Below are 21869 nucleotides of genomic sequence, written 5' to 3'. Positions count from 1 at the left end.
CTATTAGTGACCACAGAAAAGAAGTTAAGCAAAGACTAGGAGGGCCAGGGCTGGTTAAGATCATGTGACCTTTGGTCAAAGCTAGCCCGATGATCATGGCCTAAAATCCCCAGAGAAAGTGACAATGTAAAGGTGCCCTGGAGAACTCCTACATGGTCGCTGCACACGACTGTAATGAGTCTGGATTTTCCAGACCACAAAAACCATTTCAACCACATATGTAATGACCAGAGCTCATAGCGGTGCAGATCCATGTGATACTGTAGCTTTGGATCATCTGTCCCATGGTCAGGAAGAGCTGATGAGAATTTGCAATCATAATAAACTCCAGAAAACATAGAAGCATTACAGTCATGTGAAAGCAGGTGCAGGTTCTGACATTCTCACATACTGGGAGCAATTTACTAGCACAGGCACACACTTATCTGTGGGGGAAAAGTGGCACATGCTTGTTGGCAAAACTTTTTATATTTTCCGATCTGCTCACCACTTTTTTTTCCTTTGCAAAGTGGCACTGGTGAGAACTGGCGAGCGAGTTATACCTGATACCTGAATGCTACACCATTCAATGGCTTTCAATTTTGACAAATGGGATCTGGCGAGGAGCGGGAGCCTCTTAGCAATTCATACACATCTCAAGCCAGGTGGGAATCAGTTAAGACTGGTGGAGGTAGCTCCATTCTTAATTTCCCCCATATCAGTTGGTGTTATATACACCAGCCTTTGTCACCATAGTGTAGATTTGACCTAAAGTTTACCGCCAGACCTGGCATAAATGACAGTAAGAGAATCTGAAGAGGAGACTCCATATAGAAAACAAACATCTACTCCAGGTTTATTACCAGACAACTTCCTGTACAGTCCTCTCCATATGCCACTGCCTCCCTCCCTCCACAGTTCTCCATCTTCACATGTGGCGCCAACTCAGTCACTGTGCAGACACTGCGTGGCCCGTGTAAGGACAACCGGCCATACAGGGAAGGGGGCTTCACCAGACACATTAACAGGACCATTAAAACCCAGTCACTGCAAAGTGTCCCAAATGTCCTGCCACAGACAGCCTGGGCTCAGTTCTCCACCTCCTCGTCTTCTATCACCTCATCCTCCTCCATCTTCTCCTCCTCTTCCTCTGCCTCCTCTTCTCGGCTTCTGTCCTGGTCTTCTCCATCTGTCTTCTTGTCTTTGTGGTCTTTCTTTTTCATCTCAGTGGCCTCTTTCTTCCCTTTTTGTTCCCGCCTGTAAGCTGGGGAGGAATGAAAAGGGTGAAGATGTTATATGGAAGTGACTGCAATGGGAAAGTGTAGTGTGTTGCTTTAACCATATTCTGGGTAACAAATTTAAGATAATTGGGACCCCCACAGATCAGCTGTTTGATGTAGCTCCCTGAGCCCCACTTCTGCTTACAGGTCACATGCCCTGATCGCAGATGTGTCTCACTGAAGGCATTGGGTTGGGCTATGCTGCTATACACGGCGCTGAGCGTGAAGAGACCGCAGCGCTCACCCAAGTGCAGGGGTCCTGAGTGTAGAGACTCCACTGATATTAAATTGATGACCTGTCCTAAGAATGGGTCATTTATTATTAAGCCTAGAAGATCCCTTAAAGAAGATCCCCAATAATTGCATGGTCAATTTCCCAGAAGGATCACTGATCTTTGGGTTCCTGGTGTCAGACCCAGATAGATCACATACTATGACCTTTCCTGTGGATAACGCATCAGTAGGAAAACTGGATTCAGGATAGAATACCCCCTTTATAATTGAGGGTAAGGGTAATTGTTATTTGGAATCAGTGGTTCTCACTTTCCAAGGACTCTTTTAATGGACCAAGGAAGCGCTGAAACTCCATCTCTTCCACGGCGGACATCACGTCAGTCACATTCAGGGTCTTCCGCTTCCCCTTCATTGCGAAGTTATTGGCACTGTGAACAGAACAGGGAAGTTAATATATAAGCTTCACCTTATGGCCAAAAGGGGTTTGTTGGCCATGGTATAAAAGTTTGTGGAGTCAGTGATAGAAGACCATGGAGATATTGTGCATCAGAAGGATATAAGGTCCATCGCTTACTGACCCTAGAGGACAAGGAAGATATGGGTTACGCCAACGACATATTATGCCAGTGATGGCCAAGCTTTTCAGCTCAGTGTGTCAACATTCACAGGTGGAGTGTTACTTCGAGAAAAATCCATAATTTTGTGATATTTCTGGCTCTAATAATGGAAGGTTGTATTTTTAATATATGTACAGTATTTATTAATAAAGCAAAAATAAATCACTCTTTATCTTACCGCATAGTGACTTTTTTGTTGCTGAATTTCATTTGCTAAATTTACAATTGAAGGTTGGTATTTCGTACACTTCAAGTCCAAGCAAATGCTAATAACTTCATCTGTCATTCGGTTTCTTTTATTGCTTTTAATATTATCTAAGTAGAATCTACTTACTACCCTTCCCGGAGAATTGCCGACTAGTAACTGTGTTGGGGTACAATGGCAGCACAGTGAAGTCTTGGGAAGGTTAACTGTCCCTGTGGGGTGTTCTCTTCCCTCAGTATTGCAGAGTGGTAACTGTTTTGGGGTACACTAGCAGTAGGGTGAGATTTCGGTTGCTGCTTTAATGGCCAGTGTGTAAGGAGCACACACGCCTGAGAAGACTCTCCTATCCCTCTGTTGTCACTGGAACGGACCTTGGTCCAGCCATTTGCCGCTAACAGGGCAACTGTGGGACACTGTTCTAGTGTTCCCACCTATCTGAGTGCAAGTCTGCAGTAAATTTAGTTCTGGCTTCACTGCCTAACAGCCTAAAAAACAACTTCTCTAACGAGAAAAGATGTCCGCCACTTGCAGGAGAGATGCGCACGCGCTCAGTGGGAAGCAGGAGAGTTGCCTCGCCTCCAGATGTTGCCAGTTTGTTGCGTGTCAGCAAAAACGTTTAAACGCGTCACCTTTGACACGTGTTATAAGTTAGCCATCAGGGTACTAGGCTATTCTAAATCTCTGTACATTCCTGCAAATGTAGGATTACAGAACTATCACACTCACCAGGATGTGGCGTACAATACGAAGACGCTGGCTGCCCGAGAGATGGCGCTACGCGCTTCCTTGGACACGTTAACCCCTTCTGGAAGCTGAGGAAAGAACAATAACGTGACTGAATACTCCTGCTAAGTAGACACCAGCCGCGGTCTGCGGGGATAATACTTACGGCTTCTTTAATGATCCGTGTGACAACAGCATTGGGTAAATTGAGATCCTCCGGTCTTTCCGCCATCTTGTTCAGCTAAACCTACAGGAATAAGCAGCACAAAGACATTTTACACACCATATGTGTTATAAACCCTACATGGCCCCATGTATGGTTTCACTATGCAAACTCAATGACACTGCAGGAGCTGTTGCCTAGTAACCATCCACTCACGCACTAGGTGACAACCGTAAGTCACAATCATCCAGTGTAAGCTTTATTTGTCACCCATATCCCAAATTTGCCCAAAGGAATTGCAAAGCAGTGCCAACATTTGCCATCCCTATGTCACCTCCATGAACAGATAAGGTGAATCCCATTATATTAACACTACCCCTTCTATCTATGTCCTAATACAGAGCAGATACTAAGTCCCAGCAAGCACTGATCAACATATGCTGGGAGTTATAGTCTCTAAAACGCCTACAACCCGGAGCCCATGAGAAACTTCACCACAATGCAGCCATACCCGCAATATACTGAAGGTGAGGTCTGCTAGAGGAGCTCAGTTCCCGCCAAGACCCCAAAGCAGCTTCCGTACATCACGTGTCTGAAGCCTCTCCCCTTCATTCCTAGCATGCGTTCCACCGTCACGCCGCCATCTTCCTGTTATGCGTTCCACGTCTCAGCCTCCATTACACGTCAGGAAGCAGCAGCCAATCAGTATGAAGAAGGAGGATTGACTGTAACAGGAAGGAGTGTCGGCGTCTTCTGTTGTCATGGTGACCGGGGCCGGGTGAGTTGTTAATAATTATCAAGCTTTATTTCACTTATCTGTGGGGCGTACAAAGAGACTGTGAGAACCAAGGGGGCTGTGCATCAGCACTCTGGCATTTGTTCAGTTTCTGACAAAAAATGCACGTGTTTTTGTCAATAAAGCTTTATCACTGTATAGCCAAAACTTCTGTAACTTTCTTCTAGACTTTATTGAGAGTTCTCTGCTTACTTTCAGTGAATGGAGAGAGTCTTGTCCTGACACCTCTCACAGCTGATGCTTTGTTACCCTTGTATCCAGATTTGAAATCATTGTAACAAACCACCAGGACAATAGACTGTGTGGCCGCCATTATAACATTCAGCTTTCCCAGACTTCTGAATAGATCTCATATAGAGCATTGGAAGCTTCACTAGACATATCTGCCATTAAGGGATCTGAGAAAGCTAGGTGGTAAGATTCTCATTGCTGCTTTTGCTGTGGTGACTATTTCAGGATGTGGCAAGTATAATCAGCGCCCCCTACAGATGAAGCTGATGGAGCTGGATGAGACTGTATGTAAGAGGCCAGGGTGTCAGCACCCACAATGCTGGGTGACCTTGCGCAGGATCGAACAGGGCAACCCGCGATACCGGCCACCCCCTGATATCTCCAGACAGCCCTCCCAAGATGAAGGTATAGTGTGTACTGTCACAGACGGCTGAGGGCCCCTTCTTTTCTAATGTCTCAGGATAGAGCACCCCTATGTCTAACAATCCATCAGTAATGGGGAGCCATGACCTTCATTAGCTGCACCCTTTACCTCCAACTTAATAGAAAGTAGAAAGCTGCTATTATAAGGTGATCGGACCCCACAGCCTAATAGGCCCTGAGGCACCAATGATATATCCAACCCTGTACTGACACCTAGGCATTGCGTTCTTTTGGGACGTACAAACAGTTTTGGCTGAAGGTGCAGACATCGTTCTATCCATTTATATGTTGCTTTCCTAATATTTCGTGAGGCGGACTCCCTGTTTTGAGTGTCAGCACCCTGCCCAGCACCAGGATCCTGCAGAACGGAGGGGATAACCGGGTGATAGTAGCCTGCAGCCGAGGAGCCTCGCCTGCCAAAGGGTACAACATGTACAGCACTTCTGTCACCTGCAGGTGTGTCCAGGAGATGCAACCAAATGGTCTCTGACCATAATTGGATGGTTTGATCTACCTGTGGGTCTAATCTATCTATCTATCTATCTATCTATCTATCTATCTATCTATCTATCTATCCTTCTGTGGGTCTAAATCTATCTATCTATCTATCTATCTATCTATCTATCAACCTATCTATCTATCGTGTTTCCCCGAAAATAAGACAGTGTCTTATATTAAATTTTGGCCCTAACGATGTGCTAGGTCTTATTTTCGGAGATGTCTTATTTTTCCTGCTCCCCAAACACCCCTGTCCCGTTAAACATTAGCATTATCTGACTAAATAAATAAGTTCTTACCCATGAGATGTGTTTGCTGTGCAAAGAACATATGGAGAAAAGCATTGCAGCCGGCTGAATGCTGTACACAGTGTTCCGTGTGTGCTGCTGCCGCCGCTGCACTACGCTGTATGCACTGCCCCTGCTGCTGTGAGATGAGCTAGTAGAGTGGAACCCCTGATACATATGATGCTTAGTGTATACACAGCGGGCCTCTCCCAGCTCTTCCACAGCAGCAGGGACAGTGGATACAGAATAGCACAGCGGAGGCAGCAGCTGGCTTTACCGTGCACTTGGAAAACTGCGCACAGCGTTCAGCTGGCTGTAATGGTTTTCTTTATACAGTGTTTGCACAGCAGGCACATCTCAAGGGTAAGAACTTATTTATTTAATCTGGGAATTAAATAAATTATTTAACCTGGGGGATAGGGGTTGTGCGGTGATGTGACCGAGTAAGTAATGACTGGTAGACTGCTAGGTCCTATTTTCAGGGAAGGTCTTATATTTCTTAGCATATAAGAAATGGCAATAGGTCTTATAATCGGGGGATGTCTTACTTTCAGGGGAAACACGGTAATCTATCTATCTATCTATCTATCTATCTATCTATCTATCTATCTATCTCACTTATATGTACCTTCCTACCCAGCACTCATATTTTTCCATCTTTGTATTCTCAGTATGGAGAAGGTTTTCTTTCCTGGTGTAAACTCCTACAGGGAGATCATAGCACCTTCAAGAGGCTCGGGATCCAGCATATCCTCCAAGAAGCCGCGGAAGGTAAGTCATACAGGTGGAGGTCAGTAGAGGATTTGAGGTAACAAGATGGCGATATTCCTTTATCCTATATAGTGGGCCAAGGAAAATAGACCTTTGTATCCACAAACTTTCGCAGGATAGTGACAATTTTCATGTACTTACCTGTTACTGTAGATGCTAGACATAGTTATCCACATCTTGCCATGTTCAGGGCACTGTCTGTACCACCACATGCTTCATGCTCAGGGAACCGTCTTCAATGTTTCAAAATCACTGCACACACAGTTTGGTTCTTTAGTGAAATAGCACAACCATTTATTTTCTGCTGGGGGGCCCAGTCTTTAGGAGTTACGCCACTGCATATGTTCCTTTGTATATGCCTCTAACCATGTACGTTCCCCTCTCTTCCCTTTCATCAGCTCTTTCTACTCTTTGTCTCTTTTCTCCCCCTTGTTTATTACCTATATACTTTTATTTTTCATTCTTTACATGTCATTTCACTATGTCCATTGTCAGCCATATTTTATACTGTGTATGCGTTCCATGCAATACTTAAAGACAGTACTTATGTTAATTCTATTATTGCACCTGATGAAGTTCGTAATTCAGAGTGAAACATTGCACGCTACTATTGATCCTACAAAACCTTGTGTCTAAACTAATATAGTGTTGTGATATATGAAAGAACTTGACTAACTGTGAAAAAAACGGAAAATAAGTACTTGCACTATTTCACTAAAGAACCAAATGGTGTGTGCAGTGATTTTGAAACATTGTGGAATGGGTTGGAGAACCCCTCGACTTGTACACACACTACCTACATAAAGTGTGCAGTAGCAGTGATTTACAGAAAACAGGGTACCGTCTGTAGCACCGCACACTCCATGCTCAGAGCACCACCTGCAGCACCACATGCTCCATGCTTCGGGCACCATCTGCAGCACTGCACGCTCCATGCTCAGGAAACCATCTTCACCACCACACACTCCATGTTCAGGCCATCTACTACATCACCGCACACTCCGTGTTCAGGGCACCCTCTGCACCGCTGCACACTCCATGTTCAGGGCACAGTCTGCACCACTTCATTCTCCATACTCAGGACATTAATTTACTGTTTCAGTTTGATCATTGTCCTGGGGTCACTTTCTTAAGGATCCACCGGTTAGAGAGTAACTTGTTCATCTGTGGGTGTTCCATTGCGGGTATCCCCATGGACCTCGACAATTGTGGTGTTTTGCACCCCAGCTTTGAAGAGAGCAGTTGGTCGTACATTGCGCACACCTCTGTTTTTGTCAATGGCTGAGCACCTTACCCACAACGTATTGCCTTTTCAGGTGAAGATCCTCGACCCTTCTTTTCGAGATACCAAAAGCAAAGACGTGACTATGGTTTGGGTGCCAAATACCCAGCACAAGTCCCCAAAAACAGAAGGCAGGTATGTATGAGGGATCCTGAGGTGATATATATATATATATATATATATATATATATATATATATATATATATATATAGTCAGGGTCTGGGGTTGCTAGGTGGGGTGGCATAGACACACAAGTCCAGATTCTTTAGTCCGAAAACAAGGGTAGAGTTTATTTTTACTCAAAAAGGTAGTGCAGCAACAAAAGGAGACGATGCAAAAATAAATCCCTGCCCGGCTAGGCTCTAACTAAACATAGAATAGGTTACCTCACCTAGAATAACAGAAATCAAAAGCCAGTTGAGTCATTCAGGACACAGCTCCAAAAATATCTCTTTCACTCTCCAACCAAGCTCTGCCAAAGTGTTGCTGCTGGAGCTGACTTCTTAAGCCTCCGTGATGAGGAGACTCTCTGCAGCTGAGTCGCTGCCAGAACATCCCTAAAGTGTGGACTGGAGGGGGGTGGAATGACCGGTCCCACTACCAACCTACCTGTCATTCCTAAAAATCCAGCCCAATACTGAGCATTTACCAAAATGCTCAGCAGACGAAAGTTGTCTGCTGAGAACAAACATTCCTGGAGTTTTCTCATCTCACCCACCTGAGTAGTCTGGGTGAGATGTACACCCCCTCCATTACCTGACCAGCCATCGGCTTACAATATGTATATATATTATATGTATGTACTGCTTTTCCAATAAAAGCTATCTACACAAGTCGCTGGCAGATCTATCCGATATACACTCACCGGCCACTTTATTAGGTACACCTGTCCAACTGCTCGTTAACACTTAATTTCTAATCAGCCAATCACATGGCGGCAACTCAGTGCATTTAGGCATGTAGACATGGTCAAGACAATCTCCTGCAGTTCAAACCGAGCATCAGTATGGGGAAGAAAGGTGATTTGAGTGCCTTTGAACGTGGCATGGTTGTTGGTGCCAGAAGGGCTGGTCTGAGTATTTCAGAAACTGCTGATCTACTGGGATTTTCACGCACAACCATCTCTAGGGTTTACAGAGAATGGTCCGAAAAAGAAAAAACATCCAGTGAGCGGCAGTTCTGTGGGCGGAAATGCGTTGTTGATGCCAGAGGTCAGAGGAGAATGGCCAGACTGGTTTGAGCTGATAGAAAGGCAACAGTGACTCAAATAGCCACCCGTTACAACCAAGGTAGCCAGAAGAGCATCTCTGAACGCACAGTACATTGAACTTTGAGGCAGATGGGCTACAGCAGCAGAAGACCACACCGGGTGCCACTCCTTTCAGCTAAGAACAGGAAACTGAGGCTACAATTTGCACAAGCTCATCGAAATTGGACAATTGAAGATTGGAAAAACGTTGCCTGGTCTCATGAGTCTCGATTTCTGCTGCGACATTTGGATGGTAGGGTCAGAATTTGGCGTCAACAACATGAAAGCATGGATCCATCCTGCCTTGTATCAACGGTTCAGGCTGGTGGTGGTGGTGTCATGGTGTGGGGAATATTTTCTTGGCACTCTTTGGGCCCCTTGGTACCAATTGAGCATCGTTGCAACGCCAAAGCCTACCTGAGTATTGTTGCTGACCATGTCCATCCCTTTATGACCACAATGTACCCAACATCTGATGGCTACTTTCAGCAGGATAATGCGCCATGTCATAAAGCTGGAATCATCTCAGACTGGTTTCTTGAACATGACAATGAGTTCACTGTACTCCAATGGCCTCCACAGTCACCAGATCTCAATCCAATAGAGCATCTTTGGGATGTGGTGGAACAGTGGAACAGGAGATTTGCATCATGGATGTGCAGCCGACAAATCTGCGGCAACTGTGTGATGCCATCATGTCAATATGGACCAAAATCTCTGAGGAATGCTTCCAGCACCTTGTTGAATCTATGCCACGAAGAATTGAGGCAGTTCTGAAGGCAAAAGGGGGTCCAACCCGTTACTAGCATGGTGTACCTAATAAAGTGGCCGGTGAGTGTATATATGTATGTATATGCATATATGCCTCAGACAAGACCAAGTGCTCAATGGTGGAGGTGTATAATACTGATATAATGCACACACCTACAATCTATGGGGAGGATGGATAGCTCATATACCAAATACATATAGTTAAGACTAACATAAGGTGCCAGTCACAGGATCACTGGAGTGCACAGATTATTAAAGACTTCAGCTACATATACATACATTTTGTCTGTTTTCTCAGAGAAAAACCTATTAAAATATGGATCAAAGATCTATCACTGACAGATCCACCGGGAGGAACCAAAAGAGAAATGCAAAATCCAGTTCAGGTAAGAAAGCGCATAACGTTATATAGGGGACAGTTTTATAACAGTTACATTCTTGTGCATTGGAGGCAGTATTATAGTAGTTATATTCTTGTACATAGTAGCAGTATTATAGTAGTTATATTCTTGTACATAGGAGCAGTATTATAGTAGTTATATTCTTGTACATAGGAGCAGTATTATAGTAGTTATATTCTTGTACATAGGAGCAGTATTATAGTAGTTATATTCTTGTACATAGGAGCAGTATTATAGTTGTTATATTCTTCTACATAGGAGGCAGTATTATAATAGTTATATTTTTGTACATTGGGTGCAGTATTATAGTAGCACATTCTTTTTCTTTCTTTAGATAATAAGTAAAAAACAGAAGAAGCCTCCTACTGGGGGGTGTCCTCTTAATCTTACACTAATTGGATCTTCACCATTGCCGCATACAAAGAACATCATGAGAATGAGGTAGATAAATTTTCCTCTTCTTGTTAAAAGACTTGTCCCCTTCTGAGGACTATTATTTACTTGTCTTCTGCCTACTTGTGTATTTTATACTCACTGCTAGTGTTGCAGTCATTCACCTGTAGGGGGCAGTAGTCTAAACCAGATACTCACTGGTAGTTTTTGATTTTTGGTTCTTGGCATGTATAACTTCCTGGCACCCCCACGACTTGTGGATCACAGTGAGGTCAGGTATCTGGATAGGAATCACCTTTGTTACTATGAATTTGGAGATAATTCAAGGAACTGGACCAGGCCCCTGTAACAGTATATTGTATAGTAGATTTGGGGTTGTTAAGGGTTTTCAACTAATGTCTACCATTTTAGGGATGTGCAGGAACATCCTGAGGAAGCTTCCAAGTATAGGAGACGACTTCACAATCATTGGCCAGACGTTGACTCCCTAACGTCTCCATCTCTCAGCGGAATAATAGTGGAAAACCGGCGAGTCATCTTGCATGATATGAGAGAGAAGGGCCGAGTTGTACCCCACACCAGCTCAGTCTACAGATTGGATGAAGAGGTTGGTTCTGTACATGTTGACCAGTGACGTAACTAAAGTCTTGTGGGCCCGGGTGCAAACTTTTGTCCGGGGCCCACTACCCCCTCCTAGAGTGAATTCTTGATGTGGCGATTACTGCCGCTGAAGCCATATCTCAGATACTTGAAAAGGGTATACCTTTAGTACCCACAACTGCAGTTATCAAGAATATGGTGAGCGAGCAGCGCAGCACCCAGAATTTAAACAATACTGGGACAGATTACATGTTCCACAGTGGACCCCACACAGTATTACGTGCTCCACAGTGGTCCCCAAACAATATTATATGCTCCATAGTGGCCTCCAAACAGTATTACGTGCTCCACAGTGGCCTACAAACAGTATTATGTGCTCCACTGTGGGCTCTATATAGTATTATATTCTCACAGTGGCCCCCACACAGTATTATGTGCTCACCAGTGGCCTCCACACAGTATTATGTGCTCACAGTGCTCCCTCCAGAACCTGAACCCCCCCATTCCTCCCTCTTGCTCACACACAGACTATACCCCCGTATACCTTTCTTGCCACACACAGCCTGCACACAGCCCATGTCTCCCTTTTGCTCACACACAGCCTGCACACCCATTCCCCCCTCTTGCTCACACATAGCCTGCACCCCTATTTTTCCATCTTGCTCACACACAGCCCGTTCTCTTCCTTACCTTCCATTAGCCTTATTCCCTGAAGCTCCCACACTGTCCTGTACAATCCAGAATAGCTCCACGAGTCCACCCACACAAGACTCTGATCATATCCTAGTGGGCTTAAGGACCTTTGATGATGTCAAACGTAATCAAAGGTCCTTTAGCCGACTAGGATTTAGCATCTACCGCAGGAAGAGCTCCGGAGCGGATGCTCAGCCCAGGACAGGTGAGTTTAAGTATTTTTTTATTCTTATACACCTCTCCTGGGTTGGCATTTAATGGGCCAGTCAGGCCCCTTTCCATTAAAGAGGACCTTTCATGGATTTGGGCACATGCGGTGTTATATATGGTACCAGCACCGATAGCTCTTCACCCGGGCCACAGATCGTGAAAGCCGACAATGCGCTAAATTCAGTATTCAAAATTCAATATATCTCCCTATATTATAAAAATGAATTTCTGTCTGTCTGTCTGTCTGTCCGTCTGTCTGTCTGTGCTCTAATGCGAACCAAACGACTGGACCGATCTTCACCAAATTTGGTACAGAGATACTTCAGGTATCCGGGAAGGTTTAAGACGAGACTCCAACTCACTCGGACGTACCGTTGCTGAGATACAGCATTCCAAACACAGTGCTCCCCCCCCCCCTTAGCCAATACAAACCTGCAAGACTTTCACTCATATTCCAACTGCAATACACATGGTCACTCCACATGCACAATACAACACTGATATCCAAACTGAGATACACGCATCAGAGGATTAGATACACAGATCAGCAAACAGTATCACACTCCAGAAGATTAGATACACGCGTGTGCACACAGTCCCACAAACCAGAGGATTAAATACGCACTTCTGCACACAGTTCCACACACTGAAGGATTTGATACGTGCGTCTGCACACGGTTCCACATGCCGAAGGATTAGATACACGCGTCTGCACAAAGTACCACACCCCGGGGGATTGGATACATGCGTCTGCACACAGTCCCACAAACCAGAGGATTACATACACGCATCTGCACACAGTTCCACGCACCAGAGCATAAGATTTGCACGTCTGCACACAGTACCACATGTCGTCGGATTAGATACGCGCGTCTACACACAGTTCCACACTCCAGAGGATTAGATACGCGCCTCTTCACACAATGCCACACAGGGGAGGATTAGATACACACATCTGCACACAGTACCACATGCCGTAGGATTAGATACGCGCGTCTACACACAGTTCCACACTCCAGAGGATTAGATACGCGCCTCTTCACACAATGCCACACAGGGGAGGATTAGATACACACATCTGCACACAGTACCACATGCCGTAGGATTAGATACGCGCGTCTACACACAGTTCCACACTCCAGAGGATTAGATACGCGCGTCTGCAGACAGTTGTACACGCCATAGGATTAGATACACGTGTCTACACACAGTTCCACACACCAGAGCATAAGATATGCACATCTGCACACAGTACCACATGCCGCATGATTAGATATGTGTGTCTACACACAGTTCCCCACGCCGTAGGATTAGATACGCGCCTCTTCACACAATACCACACAGGGGAGGATTAGATACGTGTGTCTGCACACAGTACCACACTTTGGAGGATTAGATACATGCCTCTGCACACAGTACCACAAGTCAGAGAATTAGATGTGCATCTCAGCACACAGTACCACACGGGGGAGGATTAGATACGCTCATCTGCACATAGTACCACATGTCAGAGGATTAGATACGCGCATCTGCACACAGTACCACACAGGAGAGGATTAGATATGCACATCTGCACACAGTACCACATGCCAGAGGATTAGATACGCGCGTCTGCACACAGTACCACATGCCGTAGGATTAGATACGCGCGTCTACACACAGTTCCACACGCAATAGGATTAGATACACGCCTCTTCACACAATACCACACAGGGGAGGATTAGATACGTGTGCCTGAATACAGTACCACACTTTGGAGGATTAGATACATGCCTCTGCACACAGTACCACAAGCCAGAGAATTAGATACGCGTCTCAGCACACAGTACCACACAGGGAGGATTAGATACGTGCGTCTGCACACAGTACCCCACGTCAGAGGATTAGATATACGCGTCTGCACACAGTAACACATGCCGTAGGATTAGATACGCGCGTCTACACACAGTTCCACATGCCGCAGGATTAGATTCGTGCCTCTTAACACAATACCACACAGGTGAGGATTAGATACGTGTGTCTGCACACAGTACCACAAGCCAGAGAATTAGATACATGTCTAAGCACACAGTACAACACGGGGAGGATTAGATACGCGCGTCTGCACAAAGTACCACATGCCTCAGGATTAGATATGTGCCTCTTCACACAATACCACACAGGGGAGGATTAGATATGTGTGTCTGCACACAGTACCACACTTTGGAGGATTAGATATATGCCTCTGCACACAGTACCACAAGCCAGAGAATTAGATACGCGTCTCAGCACTCAGTACCACACACCAGAGGATTAGATACGCGCATCTGCACACAGTACCACATGCCGTAGGATTAGATACACGCGTCTACACACAGTTACACACGCCGTAGGGTTAGATACGCGCCTTTTCACACAATACCACATAAGGGAGGATTAGATACGCACATCTGCACACAGTTCCACACACCAGAGGATTAGATAAGCACGTATGCACACAGTACTACATGCCGTAGGATTAGATACACGTGTCTGCTTACAGTTTCACATGCCAGACGATGAGATACGCACGTCTTCACACAGTTGTACACGCTATAGGATTAGATACATGCGTCTGCATACAGTACCACATGCTGTAGGATTAGATACGCGTGTATACACACAGTTCCACACGCCGTAGGATTAGATACGCGCCTCTTCACACAGTACCACACTTTGGAGGATTAGATACATGCCTCTGCACACAGTACCACATGCCAGATAATTAGATACGCGTCTCAGCACACAGTACCACACTGGGGAGGATTAGATACGCGCATCTGCACAAAGTACCTCACGCCAGAGGATTAGATACACCTGTCTGCACACGGTACCACAACGCCAGAAGATTAGATACGCGCATCTGCACATAGTACCACATGCTGTAAGATTAGATATGCACGTCTGCACACAGTTTCACTTACCGGAGGATTAGATACGTGCCTCTTCACACAATGCCACACAGGGGAGGATTAGATACACACATCTGCACACAGTACCACACGCCGGAGGATTAGATATGTGCATCTGCAAACAGTACCACACCAACAAGGATTAGATACTTGAGTCTAAACACAGTACTACACGGGGAAGGATTAGATACAGCTTTACTCCAGGTATCCATAACAACTGATCATAGGTTTTTCACTGATATCCAAAATGAGATACACACAATCACATGACGCTTATGGACATACACACAAACCACATACAAAATACACCAGTGCAAAATTGGACATTTCTTATGGGGCCACTACACAAACATAAAATGTAATATACCCGTGCGAAGCCGGGTCCTCCCTCTAGTAACATATATATAACACCGCATTTGCCCAAATCCATGAAAGTTCCTCTTTAAGAATATATACAGCAGTTGGGGAATAAGGTGTACCCCGACCCTATGGTTCGGGGCACCAACCATTTCCAGCTGGTCGCGGGCTCCGTACCCCCTCCGGGCCCGGTCACACTCCCTGCAACCACAATCGTTACGCCACTGATGTTGATATCAATCTACCATTGGTTTTGTTCAAGGAATATGCTCTGTTGCTGCTTATTATCAGTCATTTCATATTGTTTTTAACTCTTCTAGCAGTCTGCGGCACTGGACAACATGGAGGTCAACTTAGATAGCATCAGGAACCAGTATTACCTGTGGAAAAAATATATTCACCTGGCCGGTCCCAGTCACAGGATTAAACCTCCAGGTAGTTTGGGATATACTTACCATTTAGGGTACAGCCTGATTAAATTATGAGGGGTTTGCCAAAAATTCATGCAAAAAATCCAATTTGACTGCTTCATGTGAATATAGTCCTGACCAGATTGGATCTCTGATGTAGAGTGCTGGATAGAAAATCCTGTGTAACTATGGTAACGCTTTAAATTTTAACACTACATTTTCTAAATGTGTCACTGCCCCTTTAATTCACTCTGATGCCCCTTTGATTCACTTTGGGTACATTTAGACTGTTAAGTTGGGTGCTCCAAAAATCATATAAAGGATGCGTGTGTTTTTCTTCCAATGCAGTTTTAAAGGGGCTTCCCAGACTCAAATGCATGGCATAGGTCATCAGTATATGACCTGTAGGGGTTTGATACCTGGATCCTGCACAAATCAGCTGTTGCTACAGCCTTCGGGCACCAGAAGCTGCTAGCGGATGAGGAACACATCAGGTGTCAGACCCCGACAAATCACATACTGATGTCTAATCCTGTAGTCACCCAACCTTACTATCTGAATGCACCCAAAGGGCATATTACCAAAGCCCCGTCCACATGTGGTTGCCATGGGATGCACGATTATAAAGTATAGTCTCGTGTGTATTGGGGACCACATGGGGCAGGGTTTGGGCCGCATGTGACTACCATTCCATGAGCATGCATCTTTATTTCTGTGCGACCCCATAAGAAATGATAAGAGAAGTGAGTGTCCGAGGATTTGGTGGGATGTTTGAGGCAGGCGCCAGATCGGATTGCATACAGTATATGGGTAACTGCAGAGAGTACATACAGTATATATGAACTTTGCTCACTTTCAGATCACAAAATGAGCAAAACTGGAAGATCCCACAAGTCAATGGCTCCAGATCAGCTCAGCCACATAGGACTGTTCCCCTACGACCCAGATTCTGCACTCAGTCACTACAAGTCCCAAGTCTTGGAGACCTCCACAGGTAGTCAGTTGAATGGACATTACTACCCCCTACATAATACTGCCATATATGTAGCCTACACCATGGTCAGCTGCCATGTTCTTTATGTGTTTCATCGCAGAGTCTGTGGTTTGTGACACAAGGTCTCATGACTCTGAGAGCAGAAATTCTCCATCTTTGGCTGAATTTTCACAAAAGTCTTGGACAGATGAAGAATCTTCTCAAACAGTAAGTGAATCCTCAAGATGGAAGAATATTATAAGATGCCACAAAGTGTCGTACGAGTTGGTCATAGATGTTACAGATTTGGTGGAAGATTTGGGACATTCATTGCTCAGAATCTGATGTCCATGGCCTCCTTAAAAAAGATCTTTTGACTGGGACTTGTAGTTCTTTTGTAATTGTCATTGACCTGTTCTAATCTTTAACTTGTAATTCTTTTAGCCATCAGAGATGGACAACAGCAGGGAAGCCCAGCAGGAGACCCCAGGAGAGAAAAATAAAGAGGAGCAACGGATAAAGCTTACAGAGGCTGAGGATGTGGCTTCAGAGTGTCCAGGTTAGTCACAATACAGATTTTTTAGTGAGTAGTGTTCCTTGTAATTATCATACTATACACATAACACTGCTATATAGTGTTCCCCTAATACTGCCATATAGTGCTCACATAATGCAGTCATCCAGAACTCACATAACTCTGCCATGTAGTGTTCATGTAATACTGCCAACTAGAGAGGAGCAAACACTATTCAAAACAGACGTTTCGAATAGCACGCTCCCATAGAAATGAATGGTAGCGGCCGGCACGCAGACTTTGCCGGCAGTCGGCCGCTTAACCCCCCCGTGTGCCGGCTATGTCCATTCATTTCTATGGGAGCGTGCTATTTGAAACGGTTGTTTCGAATAGTGTTCGCTCATCTCTACTGCCAACCAATAGTCACATAACACATAGCATTCACATAACAATGCCATGTAGTGGTCCCTTAATTCTGCCATATAGTACTCACATAATACAGTCATCCAGAACTTACATAATACTGCTATACAATGCTCAAATAATACTGCCATATAGTACTCACATAATACTGCCCCATTGCATTCACGTCAATGACATAATCCTGCCAAATATGGAGATTGCTGTCCTGCAGCCCTATAGAAGTGAATGGACTGCTGATAACACATGCGCACCAATGCTCCATTCACATGGACTTCTGCTGCTGTTTTTCTGATCACTGGAGGTCCCCGAGGTCAGACCCCCAGCAATCTATCACTTATCCCCTGTACTGTAGATAGCGGGTAAGTGTCAACACCTTTAAGTACCCACATAGTACAGCCACACAGTGGTCACATAATGCCAGCATCTGGGCACCCATGTAATACTGACATATAGTAACCCCATAATTCAAACAGAACTCGCATAATACCATTGATCCCACAGAATATTGCACCCACATAATACTGCCATATTACACATTGTCATCAGATACCCATATAATACTGCCACACAGTGCCACAGTGTACTTTGAAAGGTCACTGACGTAGGGTCAAGGGGGATCATTTTTTTCTTTTTTGGTCTTCTGTATACAGTTCTAGAACAGAAAGACATCACTGGAGACGAGAAATCCACAAGACCAAAAACATCGCCCGGCCCACTAGAATCTGCAATGAAAAGTACAAATGTCCACGAAAATCCAGAGCAGAGACCGTCTTCTCCACAACCCAATCCGCCTCCCCCCTCCCCATTGTATTAAAGCCCTACAGTGTCCTCAGCCATAAAGTGGGCACAGTCAGGCTTGTCATAGTGCCAGATGCTGAACAGTTCATACAACAGATACAGTAGCTCTTCAGTTGCTGCATAACCACAACTCCCAGCATGCCCTTCCTGCGGGCAGTTGCCAGGGCATGCTAGGACTAATAGTTTTGCAATAATGAGAAAGCCACAGGGTACAGACCACTATTATAAAGTGATTCATTTGGTTTAGACACGTCATTTCACATGTTGGACACAAGGTGGCAGCACAGCATGGGAAAATTGTAACAGACTGCAAGAAGGAGTATTGTACATTTATAAGAGGCGTCAGCTGATAATTCCACAATAACTTCCCCTCTAAACCAGCTCTGCCTGGACGGGTGGGGGAGTTGGTCACTACAGTTATTATTAGCGCTGTGATAGGCTATAAGGCCCGACCACTGACACCCCAGGAATCAGCAGAACGAGGGTCCCTGAGGCCTCTGTATGAATGGAGCCCATTGCTGTTTGGCAGTGCTGCACTCAGCTATCATAGCAATGAATGGGGAGGTGATCACACACGTGCTCTATGGATCCTGTTACCCAGGGGGGCTCGGGGACCACTTTATTGTGATTTGTGTGGGCCCATCAGCAATCAGACATTTATCACAGAAGTTCTTCATTGCAGGGTCTACTAGGGGTTGGCACTCTGCTTTCTCAGGATCCTGAATGCAGACCTACCTGATTACACAGTGATATATAACTCTGCTCTGTTCTGGGTATTTGTGGTGTTTAGGATTCTAGGAAAGCCGGGTGACTTATTATTGGTTGTGTTTAGTTGGAACGTAGAATAAATCCTGATTTTCCTGACCTTTGTATCACCTCCCACTCTCATTGCACCACCCAGATCATTGATGGTTTGCCAATCCCTCCTGATATTAGGAAATAAATAATTTCCCAATCTGAGGCCTGGATGTAAATGATTCCTTGATACATAATCACCTGTAGTGCTTAGGAGGTGTAGGGGGCAGCGTATCTCTAACTACAGGAGACTACCTGTCAGCTACCCCCGGGGTTATGATGGACCCTCCTCAGGTCATAACCCCTTCTTGTAGACAGACATACATGACTGTCAGAGACATCCCAGACCTCAGACCCCCTTCATCATTGGGAAGGGTCTACTTGGAGTAGTTTCGGTACCCTCCACACACAGATCTGCATTCTTCCATTCGTTTCCAATAAATACTTAGAATGAAATTAAATATTTCTCTGACACAGGTTTTTTTGTGTAAGTGTGCATATAGCACAGTGTAAAACATGGCGTACAATGAGGATCCAGGGGCCCAACATGGAATATGTACCACAGCCCCCAATCATAATGCACAATGGATCTATTGTGTATAGGTTGGGTGAATGTATAGATAGATACATACCGGTAGATATGAGAGCTAGATACTTGTTTCTATAGATACACTGTCTGACAACTCCATGTAAAAGACAGTAGTTCCTTGGCCTCCTATTAGGAGAACCTTCCAATACCATATATACCATAGCTATATACAGTGAGGGAGATCTATCCATAGCAGCCAATCATAGCACAGCTTTCATTTCGTATAGTGCTGTATAACAATGTACACTGCGCTATGATTGGTTGCTATGGGTGACACAGAACGGTTTCCATGAATCTGCACAAATATTCCAGATATTTTAAATACTATGAAAGTAAAAAATGTCCATATTGTGCACTGGAAAAACCAGATTCTGTCATGTTGCTTCCACTACAACCCCCATCTTTTCTGCCATTCATCCAGTTTAGACAAGTGTTAACTATTTGAGCACAAACGTGGTACATTATACCTAACCCTATAGAATTTATAGCACAACAACCCTAAAGACGTCACCTAATAATAGTGCGGCAGCATTGTAAATTATATAGTCACGCCTATGTACATTGTATATATAGAGCTATCCTTCTACTACAAGGTCCAGATCAGGACATACTGGGAGTTGTAGTTATACCACAGTGGGATGAGCCACAAGTTGGAGAACATTAGAGATACGAGACAGAAAGGAGTGATCATGGAGAACACAACAGTCTGGACTGAAATGGCTGATAACAGGGAACAACACAAATTTAGTGCGCATTACATAGAGACAAGATGAACAGTGATAGGAGCGTCTATAGGAGACTCCAAGCTCTACTCTGGGGCAGTATTGTATTGTGGCTGTAATTGTACAGGGATCTATTGGAGAACTGCGAGTCCAATGTTACTAGAGGAGAGTAGTGATGGCGCTGGTGGATCATGTATCATGTCACAGGGCGTCCTACAATACCCGCCGAAAGATGCTAAAATTATACAAGGATGTAACAGGCTGGTAGTGTCTGAACTGTAACTAATCCTACCAGCTCACATAACCACCTGCTGCACAGCCAGCACAGACCAACCCAGCCAGCTCTGCTCAACGTTACTGACCTCAGGATCAGGACAGCAACCAGCAGGGGCGTTCACTAGGTCCAAATCGTAATACCCCATATATTACACTGTCCTGTACCCCAAGTGTCAGCTTGTCATTATCTTGTACCCTCAGTGTCAACCTGTCATTGTCCTGTATCCCAAGTGTCAGCCTGTCATTGTCCTGTATCCCAAGTATCAGTCTGTCATTATCCTGTGCCCCAAGTGTCAGCCTGTCATTATCCTGTACCCCAGGTATCAGCCAGTCATTATCCTGTACCCGATTGTTAGCTTGTCTTTATCCTGTACCCCCAAGTGTCAGCCTGTCATTATCCTGTACCCCAAGTGTCACCATGTCATTATCCTGTACCCCGATTGTTAGCTTGTCTTTATCCTGTACCCCCAAGTGTCAGCCTGTCATTGTCCTGTACCCCAAGTGTCACCATGTCATTATTCTGTACCCCAAGTGTCAGCATATCATTATCCTTTACCCCAAGTGTTAGTCTGTCATTATCCTATATCCCAAGTGTCAGCGTGTCATTATCCTGTACCCCAAAGGTCAGCGTATCATTATACTGCACCCCCAAGTGTCAGTGTACTAGTATCCTGTACCCTGAATATCAGTATGTCATTATCCTGTACCACAAGTGTCAGCCTGTCGTTATCCCGTACTCCAAGTGTCAGCAGGCCATTATCCTGTATCCCTAGTGTCACTGTGTCATTATCCTGTACCCCAAGGGTCAGCCTGTTGTCTTCCTGTACTCCTAGTGTCAATATGTCATTATCCTGTACTCCCAAGTGTCAGCCTGTCATTTTCTGTACCCTATGTGTCAGTCTGTCATTTTCCTGTACCCCTGATTATCAGGCTGTTCATCATCCTGTACCCCTCTAATATCTCCTGACATCTATGTATGAGCTGCTCAGCTATACATGAGGATTTCAGGGTGCGGTGGTTTGTCAGTGCCGGTCACTGCAGTTTAGGTGTTAAGTGCTCATGTGATGCTGGATGTTGGCAGAATATAAATCTAGTAGTGGCCGCCGTTGCAGCTTCCTGCAGCTCTGCAGTGAGATCTAGGAGCCCTGGGCTGGCAGCCAGCACTCGATATGCTGAGGTCACACTTGTCAGGCTGGCAGGACTCGGCAGGGTGTGTCTCGCTGCAGTATCCATTTGGCTGCAGAAACTCTGGAGATGTAATCTGGGTCAGCAGTA

The 21869-nt window shown here is 45.1% G+C and overlaps 2 protein-coding genes across 2 annotated transcripts; one reads left to right on the top strand and one right to left on the bottom strand.

Annotated features, from left to right (window-relative positions):
* Positions 1-834: 834 nt before the first annotated feature.
* Positions 835-3785, bottom strand: POLE3 (DNA polymerase epsilon 3, accessory subunit). The gene is made up of 5 exons (XM_075261065.1): positions 3713-3785; positions 3205-3285; positions 3042-3127; positions 1803-1921; positions 835-1243 (listed from the first exon to the last, which is right to left on the bottom strand). The coding sequence occupies exons 2-5, from the start codon at positions 3268-3270 to the stop codon at positions 1068-1070; spliced, it is 447 nt and encodes a 148-aa protein (XP_075117166.1). The 5' UTR covers positions 3271-3285; positions 3713-3785; the 3' UTR covers positions 835-1067.
* A 184-nt stretch (positions 3786-3969) lies between these two features.
* C11H9orf43 (chromosome 11 C9orf43 homolog) lies at positions 3970-19202 on the top strand. Its single transcript, XM_075259592.1, has 13 exons — positions 3970-3979; positions 4454-4633; positions 4963-5107; positions 6108-6207; positions 7524-7624; positions 9809-9896; positions 10246-10352; positions 10716-10911; positions 15415-15529; positions 16364-16498; positions 16599-16705; positions 16922-17036; positions 18065-19202. Exons 2-13 carry the CDS (start codon positions 4486-4488, stop codon positions 18226-18228), a joined length of 1521 nt encoding a protein of 506 aa, XP_075115693.1. The 5' UTR covers positions 3970-3979; positions 4454-4485; the 3' UTR covers positions 18229-19202.
* The last annotated feature ends 2667 nt before the right edge of the window (positions 19203-21869 follow it).

The sequence above is a fragment of the Leptodactylus fuscus genome, chromosome 11 (assembly GCF_031893055.1).
Source record: "Leptodactylus fuscus isolate aLepFus1 chromosome 11, aLepFus1.hap2, whole genome shotgun sequence".
Lineage (NCBI taxonomy): Eukaryota > Metazoa > Chordata > Amphibia > Anura > Leptodactylidae > Leptodactylus > Leptodactylus fuscus.
Note: the sequence above shows the minus strand (reverse complement) of the source record. Positions and strands in the feature narration are given on the sequence as shown.

Excerpts from the sequence above, each read along its gene's own strand:
- POLE3 (XM_075261065.1), bottom strand. The coding sequence starts at position 3,270 with ATGGCGGAAAGACCGGAGGATCTCAATTTACCCAATGCTGTTGTCACA. Across the intron at positions 3,128-3,204 it reads CACGGATCATTAAAGAAGCC|CTTCCAGAAGGGGTTAACGT; the intron begins GTAAGTATTATC and ends TTCTTTCCTCAG. Across the intron at positions 1,922-3,041 it reads GTATTGTACGCCACATCCTG|TGCCAATAACTTCGCAATGA; the intron begins GTGAGTGTGATA and ends TTCTGTTCACAG.
- C11H9orf43 (XM_075259592.1), top strand. The coding sequence starts at position 4,486 with ATGAAGCTGATGGAGCTGGATGAGACTGTATGTAAGAGGCCAGGGTGT. Across the intron at positions 5,108-6,107 it reads AGCACTTCTGTCACCTGCAG|TATGGAGAAGGTTTTCTTTC; the intron begins GTGTGTCCAGGA and ends TTGTATTCTCAG. Across the intron at positions 7,625-9,808 it reads TCCCCAAAAACAGAAGGCAG|AGAAAAACCTATTAAAATAT; the intron begins GTATGTATGAGG and ends CTGTTTTCTCAG.